Source organism: Diceros bicornis, chromosome 18 (genome assembly GCF_020826845.1).
Source record: "Diceros bicornis minor isolate mBicDic1 chromosome 18, mDicBic1.mat.cur, whole genome shotgun sequence".
Classification (NCBI taxonomy): Eukaryota; Metazoa; Chordata; class Mammalia; order Perissodactyla; family Rhinocerotidae; genus Diceros; species Diceros bicornis.
This window is the reverse complement of record NC_080757.1, coordinates 48,241,163-48,254,233: the sequence shown is the minus strand read 5'-3', so window position 1 is coordinate 48,254,233 and position 13,071 is coordinate 48,241,163. Positions and strand designations below refer to the sequence as shown.

General features: G+C 50.6%; 1 protein-coding gene across 1 annotated transcript; it reads left to right on the top strand.

The window, feature by feature from the left end:
• Positions 1-548: 548 nt before the first annotated feature.
• On the top strand, positions 549-11,946 carry CACNG1 (calcium voltage-gated channel auxiliary subunit gamma 1). Its single transcript, XM_058559428.1, has 4 exons — positions 549-783; positions 9,870-9,944; positions 11,099-11,236; positions 11,720-11,946. Exons 1-4 carry the CDS (start codon positions 549-551, stop codon positions 11,944-11,946), a joined length of 675 nt encoding a protein of 224 aa, XP_058415411.1.
• Positions 11,947-13,071: the final 1,125 nt, after the last annotated feature.

Genomic DNA, 13,071 nt, shown 5'->3' with positions numbered 1-13,071 from the left:
TCCAGGACAGGGACCCACCACCCCACCCTGGTGACCGGCCTGCCCAGTGGAAGAACAGAAGCGTGTGCTGCCTGTATCCCCCAGGGTCCCCTTTCTCCTTCAGCCCAGAGCAGGCAGATCCCACACCCCGTAATGTCCCTGTTGCCTAGCCCTCGTCGCCTCCCAACTCAGGTATTCTGAGCAGTCGCTCCGTAGAGGTCTCAAGTCACCATCTAAAGCCTTCTCTCCTCGCTCCTCCCTGGGGTATTTCTGGCTCCAAGAGGGGAAGAAAGCCCTGAAACCCGAGGCGACACCGTCGTCGGTGACACGCCTGGAGATGTGCATTAATAGAAGCCTCCCTCAGGCCCCTGACACGTCTGGGCAGCTGCTCAGCCCCATCCAGTGTCCCTCAGCCCCAAGGCCAGCCCACTCTGGCTCGGCCGGGCACACTAAACTTAGCTTCCACCCCCCGCTCGATAACCGCCGCCACCACCCCAGCCCGGCTGCCACCTGCCCAGGGAGACGCTGCCACCGGACCTGCCCCGAGCGCCCACTCCTCCGCCATCGCCATGTCCCAGACCAAAGCACTGAAGGTCCGCGTGACCCTCTTCTGCATCCTGGTGGGCATCGTGCTGGCCATGGTGGCCGTGGTGACCGACCACTGGGCAGTGCTGAGCCCCCATGTGGAGCACCACAATGCCACCTGCGAGGCGGCCCACTTCGGCCTCTGGCGGATTTGCACCAAGCGTATTGTCCTGAGCAACAAAAAGGACAAGAGCTGCGGACCCATCACCCTGCCTGGGGGTAACGTACTCACTCCCTGTCCCCCGTCCCTGCCTCCTGCTCTTCCTCGTCCCCCTGGAAAAGTTGCCCCTGGGAAAGAAGGCAGGTTTCTCCATCTCAGAACGGACCACCGCCCAGCCCTCCGGGCCCAGGGAAGAGGATCTGAACTGCATGCGGTTCTGCTGGTGGCCAGAGCCGGGCTGTAAAAAGAGGGCACGTGTCTCTAGCTATTTCCGTCTTGGGGAGGCTTGGGGCTTTTCACCCAGAGCAGAGGGCTGGAGTAGTGGGACCAGAGGCTCAAGAAAGAAACCGAGGATCCTCCAGCTTAGGGGCTTCTGGCCCCAGAGTGGTCATTCCTCCGGGTGTGCCCAGCTCCACTCTCTCCCTGCAGAGACAGGCTAGGTGGCCCTATGTCCTCAGGCTGAAGGGACCCAGGAGGCTGGCATGTTCATTCCCCAGACTCCAGGCTGGGGTGTAGACAGGATCGGCTAGAGAATTTATGGGGCCTGGTGCAAAATGAAAATGCAATTAAATGAAATTGTGATCATTTTTAAGAATTTCAAGGTGGCGACAGCAAGGCATGAAACCATGCAGGGGTCCGTTGCAGGTGCAGGGCCTTGAGCGAAGCACAGGTCACACGTTTGTGAAGCAGGACCTGGTTGGCGATGAGCCACCTGCCTTTTTGTCAGAACTGTCAGTCCTTCTGTAGGTCCTCCCTCAGCTCAGACCCCTGAAGAGCTGGAAAGCATTTCCTTCTGCTGTAATTTAAGTGCATTCCTCGATTTCCTACCACGTGACTGAACCACACACTGAAGGTGAGCTCCTTGTCAAGAATACCTGATATTAGGGTGACCAGTCTATTCTGCAAACATGGAGCCCTCTGCATGCACAGCAAACAGAGCATGTGCTGAGAGGAGCCCTGCGTGGAGAGTCAGAGGCCTGGGCTCTAATGATGCGTTGCTCACAACCCCCGAACAACTATCGGGTGTGACAAAGCCCATCGCAGCCTCTGCTTCCTCCTATAAAATACGGTACTTGGGCTCAGCAACATAAAGTCCCTTCCGTTGCTCACAAACGTCCCTCCGAGGAGGCAGTGGACAAAGGTGAGTGCAGGATCCCACCTGGTTTTCAGAATTATTCTCTGTTATCAGACTGGGTGTTCCTTGAACTCTGTCCTTCAATGGTGTCCGTGCTAAATCCCCAAAGATCTTTTAGTCTGTGTGTGGGACAAAGGGGCCTAAACCCCCTTCTCTCTTTCCTCTTCCTTCCCCTTCTGCTGGCTCCAGGAAACCCTTGCCTTGCTCATTCCCACTGGACACCTGGAAGACTCGTAAATACCCAGCTGTCTTGGAAACACCAAGTCCCAGGGCTGAGGACTTTAATAGGCATGGACATGTGCTTGAAAAGTATCACATAGCACAGAGGCCCACGCCCCTCAGCCATGGCTGAGCACGCCCGTAAACACATGCATCACTGGCCAACTCTCCTGGGCAGGGCAGGGCAGGGCAGGGCAGGGCAAGGCAGATTCTCCAGGGACCACACAAGGGAACGCAGTGTTACGGTTCTGCCCACCTGTCCTTGGAGGCACCTGCCTTTTAAAGTCTGGTGAGTTTATAGAGCCGATGAGCAGGGAGGTGAGCTGAGTCTATACAAGGAAGAGACAGAGTGGCGGGATGTGACTGGACTAGCCACAGGGGACCAGCAGGCATGGCTTGGCCTTGAGCCTCCTTGAGCCTAGACTATGCCTTCTTGCCCTGGTCCAGAGTGAATCATCCCTCTCATACTCGTGAGCACTGCCTTACCCCCAAGGAGCTTCCGAAGTGTGCTCCTGCCTTCTCCCCTCTCCTTTCTCTGCAAGTGGACATCTTTGTCCTTCCCTGCCCATTCTTCCTGTGCTCTGTGGGATCACTCTTTTCTGGAGGGAGGAATAGAGTTCATATACATTCTCTCATGTATTATTAACAACAACAATAATAATAACTGCAAACAGAAATATAGCACCATCTGCCAAACATTGTTTTTTGTTTTAAGTGCTTTACATATATTAACTTTGGATGACATCAGAAGAAATGACAGAATAAGAACCTCCAAAAATCTTCTTCTTTATAAAAACTATGAGAACACTGGCAAAATGGTCAGAATAAACTTTTTCAGAACTCTGAAAATTATCCAGCTATCCAGCTATCCAGCAAGTGCTTATTCAAGAAAAAATGGTGAATCTCAGTAAGAACAGCGAGCTTCACGGTGTTTTAACTTGCTCTATTTGCGTTCCTCCCTCCCTAACTCTGTCATAGCCTTGAAAACCACCAGTCTGCCATCATAGTGAAAACCATCAGCCTGGTAGCCGTCAGACAGGACAGAACAGGGCTGGATCTCTTTCAAAGCCTCACTCCCAGAGAATTGTCATTATTTGATCTCTCTGGTGGTTCCTGGGAAGTCTCCACTTGCAAGGCTGTCTTTATTTGACCTGAGCTCGTCCAGCAGAGTAGTCTTTTTCCCAGGGGGCATTTGTCAAAAACAATTAGAAACAATTGCTTAATATCATAACTGCCTGAGGCAGTAGATAACAGTTAGGGCAAAAAATAGGCTAACTAAAAAACTAGGGCATAAGATGTCCAAGGTGGCTTTGAAAAGCTCCAACACATTCCTGAGAATGTAGAAGGCCAGGTGCATGCACAGTGCTATATGTGTGCACAGGGAGACCAGAGAAGGTCCTAGGCTCTCACCTCTGGCTTATCTTGAGCCTGCACACAAGCAGAAAGTGAAGGCTAAGGCAGAAATATAGATGCCTACCTGAGTCCTTACCTCTCTGCTGAGCAGAGAACACTTCAGTAAAGACTGAGAGATGCGTTGGTTCCAAGCATTTTAGGAAATCCCTATGAGCTGACCACCAAACTAACTGAGCAGAGATTTCAGTGGCCACACATGACAAAGAATACAGACTTAACAAAATTAATTCAGAAAAGTCACCAAACAAACAACAATAACAGACGGCAACAGGGACTAACCCTGGGGAAGGGTAGGAATCTGATTTTCAGAGTTGCTAGATTCTGCTGTTTAAATTATCCAGTTTTAATTTTAAATTTAAAATTTTAAAAAATTACAAGACATGCAAAGAACTAAAAAAGTAAGGCCCACATGTAAGGGGAAAAAAGCAATCAATAGATCCTTAAGGAAGCCCACATACCGGACTTACTAGACAAAGACTTTGTCACCTATTTTAGATATATTCAAAGAACTAAAAGAAACCATGTGTAAAGAACTAAAGTAAAGATGAGAATGATGTCCCAAGAAATAAAGAACATTAAGAAGAGATAGAAATTATTTTAAAAGGACCTGATAGAAATTCTGGAGTTGAGAAGTACAATAATTGAAATAAAAGATTCACTAGAAGGGTTCAATAGCAGATCTGAGTAGGCAGAAGAAAGAATCAGTGAACTTGAAGATGGGTCACTTGAGATTAGATAGTCTGAGGGACAGGCAGAAAAAGAGAATGAAGAAAAATGAACAGAGCCTCAGAGACCTGTGGGACAGTATCAGATGTACCAACACATGCATAATGGTAGTCCTAGGAGAATAAGAGAGAGAAAGGAGTAAGAAATATATGTAAAAAAAACAATGACCAAAAATTTCCCAAATTTGATGAAAAACATTAATTTATAAATCTATGAATCTTAATGAACTCTAAGTAGCATAAATCCACACCTAGACACATGGTAATCAAACTGTTGAAAGATAAAGATAGGGGCTGGCCCAGTGGCGTAGCGGTTAAGTTCGCATGGTCCGCTTCAGCAGCCCAGGGTTCAATGGTTCAGATCCTGGGCACAGACTTAACTCACCACTCATCAGGCCATGCTGAGGCAGCATCCCATACAGAAGAACTAGAAAGGACATACAACTATGACATACAACTATGTACTTGGGTTTTGGGGAGAAAAAAGGAAAAAGGGAGGAAGATTGGCAACAGATGTTAGTTCAGGGCCAATCTTCCTCAAAAAAAAAAAAAAGAAGAAGAAGCATCTCAGTGCAAATTCTTTAAAAAAAAAAGAAAGAAAGATAAAGGCAGAGAATCTTGGAAGCAGTAAGAAGCCACTCATCACATACAAAGGCTTCTTAATAAGATTAACAGCTAATTTTTTCCCAGAAACCATGGAGGCCAGAAGGCAGTGGGATGACATATATATGTGTGTGTGTGTGTATATATATATAAACTCATTTAATCCTCACTAAATTCTCTATGAGGTCCATACTATTATCATCATCCCATCTTGCAAATAAAGAAAAAAAATGAGGCACAGAGAAATTGAGTGATTTGACCAAGGTCATGCAATTACCATGGCAGAGCAGCGAGGATTCATACCCCTAAAATTCACCTGCTTAGTCAATACATCATACTACTTTACAACAATCCAGTGAAGAGGCTCTCATTCTACAGATGGTTCTCCTTCTACATGTGGGAAAACTGAGGCTCAGAGGGGCCTTCCCGTGGCTAACCATCTAACAAGTATAAGTTCAATATCCAAGTCTCAAATCCAGAGCCTTTTTGCTCTCTAGTTCCCTCCTATATCCTCCACTGTACAAACAAACACAGCCCTTATAAGCTGCTGACCCAAGCAAATACATAAGAGGCCAGCTTTTGACATGATGTGGTTTAGAGGAAGCTGGACCAGGAGCTGGTGCAATAGAGGAGACTTTTCAAGGTCCTATTCAGCCATAGAATGCTGGAGGCTCTGAGGACACAAATTGCTAATTTGGTTTTCCCACTGACTCAAAGAGTCTTAGAAGGACTGTCATACACAAGATCAACATCTGAGGTCAATTCCAGTGCCTCCAGAATGAGAGTAGGGGCTTCCCCAGTTGTCAAGAGAGGCTGTCTGTCTGCAAGCCCAAGTGAATCCCCAGAGGGGTCATCCCTTGCCCTTGGGCTAGGTGGAATGTGGCTTCTTTCAGGCTCTGCCTCTTTAGGGCAAGGCAGCAGCTTGGCCCAGTGCCCTGTTTCCTCAGTGGCCCATCTTTTCTTCCAGTACTCGATGCAGGGCCTGGGGCCATACGAAAGCACTGATGCTACTGACCTCAAAAACTTTAGGGGTTCCCTTTCCCATCCACAGGAGCCCATGCTGGAGACCCAGGCCATAACTAGACTTCTCCCCCATAGGACAGCAATGCTCTGAAGCTCTGGGGTTGGGCTCCAGGGATTTTTCCAACCATTTTATAAAAGTCTTCACTCAGAGAGATTAGGGGAAACAGAGCACAGAGAAACCACTGTTGCAAGCATCAAGAACTTCTTCCACAAAAAGGGTGAAGACATCCCTGGCACTGCTGCAAGTAACAAGTGGATGAAACATTTCTTCTGACCCCTAAGTACTAGTTCCCTTAGTTTTGTACAAATCAACAAGGTATTTTTTAATATATAAGTCTGCATCCACCAGCACTGGGTACACTGATGCATTCTCAGTGACAACTCAGAGGCATCCCATGATCATTCAAGCTGTTCCAACAATCAGAAAAAGATCTCTTATTAACTCAAGTTCAGCTTGGCGTTAAACGAGCCTTCTGTTTCAGTTCTTTGAAATTGTCTCAGTTAGATATGGTTCTGCCTAGATAGTCACTCCCTTAACCAGAATTTTTCATTAGCCAGAATACTTCAACCCCACTCAAGCCCAATAGCTGAGTTCACCATATTTTTTAAGTAATAACACACTTAAAGTTTTTAGACCACTAAGTCATGACTGTTTATGGTAGACATTTCTGAAATACAAATATTAAAATCACTGTGAGCCATTTGCAGAGACAAAGGATGACGGAGGAGCCTCAGAGTTCCCAATTATGGTCACAGATCATCACCCTGGTGTTGGTTTCTCCACCAACTTGGTCCAAAGCACTTGCTTGTTCTGCTTGGTGAAGGGGCTGGAGCCCATCGAGGCAGAGCTGCAAGCCCTGAGCTTTGTGCAAGTGTGATGGAGGCAGAAGGGGGCGTGGAGGCACATCAGAGAGGCAGAGGCAGGAAGGCTCAGAATCTGCACACAGTCTGCACAGAGCTGTCACTGCCCCTGTCCTCCACACCCCCTACTTGTGACTAAGTGCCCCACACAGGGCCCATCTCGATGTCCCTCCTTTTCAAGTTGCCCTTAACACTCAGTTTACTCAGACACCACCAGACAAAGGGGCAGGGGTGGGGTCTGCCCCTCTCAGACCCATCAGACCCTGGGCAATTCTGGAGTGATGCTGACAGATGCCTGGCTTGACTTGTCCTAAATGAGCATCTTGTTGGTCCTGGACATGTCCAGGCTGAGGCCTGGGTGTGACATGCCCCCACCACCGCCAGGGCCACCAGGGACCACAAAAGAGCTTGTGGTCTCCAATGGGCAGCCATGGGGCCCTGGGGCGGATGATTCTCCAGGGTTCAGGGCAGAAGACTCTGGCCTTCCTCATGTGCTAGTCCAAGAGAGGGGACAAGGTTGGCCCATCCGTCCTCAAGTCCTAAGTTCAACTATGTCAGATAGAAGCTGAGACTTCCAGATGTTCTGAGTGGGAACCCCACCCACTGGGTGCCCTCCATCCCCCACATGTGAGATCATTTCATAGGGGAGAAGAGGGAGGGGAACATTGTACCTGGGCCACTGAGGGGAAGAATCCACCCCCTCAAGAATCTTCATGCTGGCTTCCCCAGACATGCAGCCTCCGCCTGTGGTCTGAGCTAAGACAGTTTTTATGCAAGCACCTGGGAGCAGCAGCAGTTCATCCAGACTGCAGCCCGGTATTTACCTGGTGGGGGTGGATAAGCCAAACACTACCTGTGCCAGAGTATCCTCGGCACCCCAGAACCGCCAAATAGCTGTGCCCTGGCCAGGCTCTCGATGGGCTTTTATCTCGGGCCTCTGCCCCGAAGGCAGAGCTCACAGAAGACGAGTAGTCAGGGAGGCAGCTGACGGTGAAATACACTTGAATTCAGTCGATTCTTTTCGGAGGGTTTTCAATGACAACCGCAATTGGCCCTTAAAGAATGAAACAGAAATGTTCCTTTGTCCAGAAGAAAACACGTGGAGACTTATGACATAGCACGAACCGTTTGGGAGCAGTGATTCAAGAGAATCTATAGCGAATAATCTAACCAATGTAAGAGGGTTGCATTAGGCTCTAAAATAGCACCGGAAGCTGTGAGAGAGAAAAGAGCAGCAGCAATTCTGACATCACCACCGGCAGTCAGACACCCCAGGTAACTCAGTTCCAAAGGAAAGTGATTTAAATATAGAAGCTCAAAGAGATGGCTGTTTACCTCACAGAACATTTACTGCTGCTAAACCAGGCCCCGTCTTCAGGGGTCACTACCTCCCTCAACCACTGGAGCACCAGTAACCCTGTCATTGGGGGAGGGGGAAAGAGTGGGAGACCACAGGCTTAAGCAGCAGTAAGATGATTTAGGCCAGATAGAAGGAAGCCCAGGGCTGGCCCCGTGGCTTAGTGGTTAAGTGCACGCGCTCCGCTGCTGGCGGCCCAGGTTCGGATCCCAGGCGCGCCCTGACGCACCGCTTCTCCGGCCATGCTGAGGCCGCGTCCCACGTACAGCGACTAGAAGGATGTGCAACTATGACATACAACTATCTTCTGGGGCTTTGGGGAAAAAGAAAGAAATAAATAAAATTATAAAAAAAAAAGAAGGAAGCCCACATCTCAATGAAAGCTATGACTTCGGCAGCACCTCAGATGTGTTTCCAAAAGAAACTCGGCATCAATTGCCTTGTGATAACTTAAAGGTAGCCTGGAGATGAAGAAATGAATGCATGAACTAGAAACCATCTAAACTAGGAGCAGAGGTGTTTTCTGTTGAGGGTCATGGATCCGTAGGAAAACGAAATCAATGAAGGGGCACACAAATAAAAAGCGACTTAGTTTAGTTTTCTTAAGAAACATAAAATAATATAAAATAACCCAATCATTGACTTCCCAGATCAGGAGTAAAGAATATTAAACTGCATCCGATAAGCAATAAGACAATCCTTTGATTTTACAGTGTTATCTAGTTACAAGAGATTGAGAGACAAATGGAAGAGAAATGATGCCTGAAATTATATGTAAAATCAGCATGAATTTCTTTGTTCTGAGCTCTTCCTCTGCAACCCCTTCAAACCCAGATTTTTGGTCCTACTGTCCACAGACCTTCTACGGCTTTTCTGACACATATCAAGTGGGCCAAGCAGCTCGTCAGGGGAGTCTTGTCTGGGCTGCCTCTACGGCCACGGGTGTTGAGGGGCCGATGAAATGATGTGATGGTCATATTTGGCCCTCTATTGGAGCTTCTCCACCCTTCACCCAAGTCCATCCAGACGGCCCACTCAGAAAAGCCCTGTGCGGGGCATTTTAAGGGGCCGGGAGCAGGGCTTCCCAACCTGGCTGAGCACGAGAATCTCCTGGAAAGCTTTTGAAAAATACTGCTTGCTTCCCAGATCACAACCAGTGAATCAGGGTGGGCCTGGATGCTGATAAGAGACACAGCCCTAGATTTTGGTGTGATACAGGGTTTCTGAACCTCAGCACTCTCGACATTTGGGGGCCGGATAATTCTATGCTGTAGGGGGCTGTCCTGTGCATTGTACATGTTTAGTATCACCCTTGGCCTCCACCCACTAGATGCTAGTAGCAGCCCTGCCCAGTTGTGACACCAAAAGTGTCTCCAGATATTGCCCAATGTCCCCTGGGGGCAGAATCAGCCCTGGTTGAGAACCACTGATTGGCCCTTTGTTGGCCATGTATCCTGCACCCCCTGACAAATGACTTGAGCCCTGGGCCTCAGTTACCCCATCTGCCTAATGGGCTCAGTACCCACGGTGCTGTCTGCCCCCTTGATTCAAACAGCCTTTGCTCCCTGACGAGCTCCCAGCCTTTTATGCAACCCCCTATCCTACGGAAATTTTGGTCTAAGGGTCAGAGAAAGACGTTTGTTTCATCCCAGAGTCAGGATCTGGGGAGAAGAGGGCCAGCAGAAGGCCCCTTCACGCCTGCCCCTTCACGCCTGCCCCTGCAGGACGCACCCGCCCTCTCCTGGCCACACTGCTGTCCTGGCTGCTGGTCCGTTCTCTCCATTCATAGGCTGTCTCCCTCCTTTGCAGAGAAAAACTGTTCCTACTTCAGGCATTTTAACCCAGGCGAGAGCTCGGAGATCTTCGAAGTCACCACTCAGAAAGGTGAGCCTGCGGTGCGAGGGGGAGGGCAAGGAGAAGTGACTTCCATCACACACTGCTGAGCCAGAAAATCACTCGGCACAAAAGCCCTGACTTCCCCGCTCGTGATGAAAAGCAGCCACGCCCTAGTGCCTGCAAGCTGCAGCCTGCCACTCTGTGTGCTCCGGAGACAGCAGCTCCGTCTCCAGGCCTCCTGAGCGTCCATTCATCAGCGCTTGGGAGAGTTTGTAAAAGAGCCCTTTCCTGGTAGGCTCCTAAATTGCGGAAAGAATACATTTTCCCACAGAGCCGAGGGAAGCTGTTGTGACAGGAGCTATGAAAATGGAACAAGAACTCACAATCCCTGTGATGGTTCTCAGGGCTGGTGGGTCAGAGCCTGTGGGGAACTGTCTGATTCCCTCCCTCGCCCATAAATCACTCTCTGAGAATCAGGAGAGCAGGGATGTGGGCAGACGTGGGAGGGGCCTGAGCACACGTGCCCTGGGGCTCTGGGGAACCATGGAGCTCAGATGCACGCCCCCCCCCCCCGTCGTGAGCACAGACCCGAATCTGCACGTGCACAGATGACTGCACACGGTGTGAGCGTGCACACACACATGCACACACACTCTGATGGATCTTTACGAGTCAGCGCGCACTAACACACACTCTGACAAATCTTGACACCTGCGGTGCACATGCGTGCACACACATACACACAGATCCTCACACGCATGGTGCTCTGTAACAAGCCACACTGTCATCCTTCCAGAGGTAGCCTGTTAGTCCCGGGACAGACCGCCCCCAGTCCGAGTGCAGCCTTCTGCCCTGTCACTCAAAGGAAGAGTTCTGTTCCAGAAAGTTCTCCAGCCACTTGCCTCCCACCTCCTTCGGAAGCCTCTACCCTTGGGGGAAGAACTTCAGTTTAGTGCCCTCGAGGCCCTGGGAGTAGGAATTAGGTGATGTTAACCTCCTGGCCCCACCCTCTACCTGCTGTGGTCTTCGAGGGAGAGATTTAACCTCTGAGACCCTCAGTTTTCTCATATGTGAAATGGGAGTAATAGTACATGGTATTGTCACTCACCCGGTTGGAGGCACAACCGGCCATGACAAAAGGTCCAGGGGACGAGGCCATTCTGAGGTGCCGGGGCACTGCCTGGCCCCTTTGTGTGTTGTAGAGTACAGCATCTCGGCGGCTGCCATCGCCATCTTCAGCCTTGGCTTCGTCATCATGGGAACCATCTGCGCGCTCCTGTCCTTCAGGAAGAAGCGGGATTACCTGCTGAGGCCGGCGTCCATGTTCTATGCCTTTGCAGGTAGAACGAGGGCTCCTGCCCGTGTGCCTCGCGTTGGGGGGTGCTGCCACCCCATTCTCACGCCTACCTCGGGATGTGGGTATGGAGAGATTCCCAGGCTCCACCCAGGAGCAAACCTGGGCAGGGTCTCAGCAACTCCAGGTGGGTTGGGAGGGGGGCAGATCTTGGCACCTTTGTCCATTTCTCACAAAGACTTAATCCCCAAGACACTGAGAGCAATCTAATTACTAACGAAAATTTAAATTAATAAAAATAATCCTAACAAAAGAAGCAAAGAAACATAGTTAACCTTCTGGGGGATGAGCTAACTGTGCGGTGGGCAGGCAGAGGGGTCGCTTTTGCAGGTTTCCAGTTCTCCAGGCAGCTCACCGGTCACCACCTGCCGGTCACCACCTTTTCCGTGCAGAAAGCCCAGTAGAGCAGGCTGGGGGGCGGCGCGGGCAGCAGGAGCCCCCGGCCCTGAGAGTCATTCTCCGCCCTCAGGTCTCTGCATCTTCGTCTCGGTGGAGGTCATGCGCCAGTCGGTGAAGCGCATGATTGACAGTGAGGACACCGTCTGGATCGAGTACTATTACTCCTGGTCCTTCGCCTGCGCCTGTGCCGCCTTCGTCCTCCTCTTCCTCTGCGGCCTGGCCCTCCTGCTCTTCTCCCTCCCGCGAATGCCCCAGAACCCCTGGGAGTCCTGCATGGACGCCGAGCCGGAGCACTAGCCCGCCTGGGGCCCCAGCGACTTTCCGGGCTTTCCCCTCAGGAAGCGGAGCCCAGGCTCAGAATGTTCTAGAAGGGAGGCGGGAGCTTTACATCTCCCCTGTTCCCACGACCCCATGACCGCCACAGCTGCTTTCCCCTCTCTGAGCTCCTCTCTGGGCTGTGACAGGCTCCTCTGGAATCCAGCAAGTGGACATGATCCAGACCCGCCCGCAGCCAGCAGGTGCACAGGTGCATGGAGAGGCCCGACCTTCCACTGGAGCCCCAAGTTGTCCCCACTGCGCCAGTTTTCTTTAATAAGCTGGCCCCACTTGTCCTCCATTAGCCTTTTAGGGATGCCCCGCGCTCATTTACCAGTTCTGGGTGTTCTCCTGTATAAACGGCCAACCCCTCTCTCCTTGGTGACAAGACACACCCTTTCTGGTGAGGTGAACATCCCCTCCTTGGCTTCTAGGAGGTCTGAGAAGCATTTTTAACTGGGTAGACTCTGACCGTGGTTTGAAATAAAAGCTCTTTGAAAACTTGCTTTTTCCTTGCACGGTACCTAGAAATCTCTGGGATTCCTGACCACAGCTCAGGGGCTCCATGACCCCGAAGGAGAAAGCAAAGCCTGTGCCCTGGGTATGTTGAGGACTGTTGCGGGGATGATGGAGAGTCGGGGGAGGCGTGCTTTTTACCTATAAGACTTCTGAATTCTCAATTCCAACTTGTGTCTCTTGGCCTGGATTTTCTCTGGGAGAAACCAGAGACCATCTGACCAGGCAGGAGTGTTAAAAATAAGGAGGGGCTATTTCCAGCACTCCTCTCGCTGGGCATCCAAGTGCTAACACAGCACTCCAGCAGCACAGCCGCGGTGTCCGGTTTCTGATGCTGGATTTTCGTTGCAAAGAACATTAGGAAGCAGGGCTTAGCGGTCAGAAATTTAGGGCCACGTGGAGCGCCATGATTTACGCTCTTGACTTCCAAAACCCCGCTGAACTCCCCCAGCCCTCAGAGACGGTCAGTCAGACACAGTGGGGAGAGACGATCCCGGTGCTCTGGCCTTGAGCAAGACCGGAAGTCCCGTGTAGACCTCATTCTTCTAGAGCAGGGGTCAGCCAACTATGACCCATGGGCCAAACCTGGCC

Coding starts and splice junctions, on each gene's coding strand:
- CACNG1 (XM_058559428.1), top strand. CDS start 549: ATGTCCCAGACCAAAGCACTGAAGGTCCGCGTGACCCTCTTCTGCATC. Junction 784..9,869: donor ACCCATCACCCTGCCTGGGG/GTAACGTACTCA, acceptor CCTCCTTTGCAG/AGAAAAACTGTTCCTACTTC. Junction 11,237..11,719: donor CATGTTCTATGCCTTTGCAG/GTAGAACGAGGG, acceptor CTCCGCCCTCAG/GTCTCTGCATCTTCGTCTCG.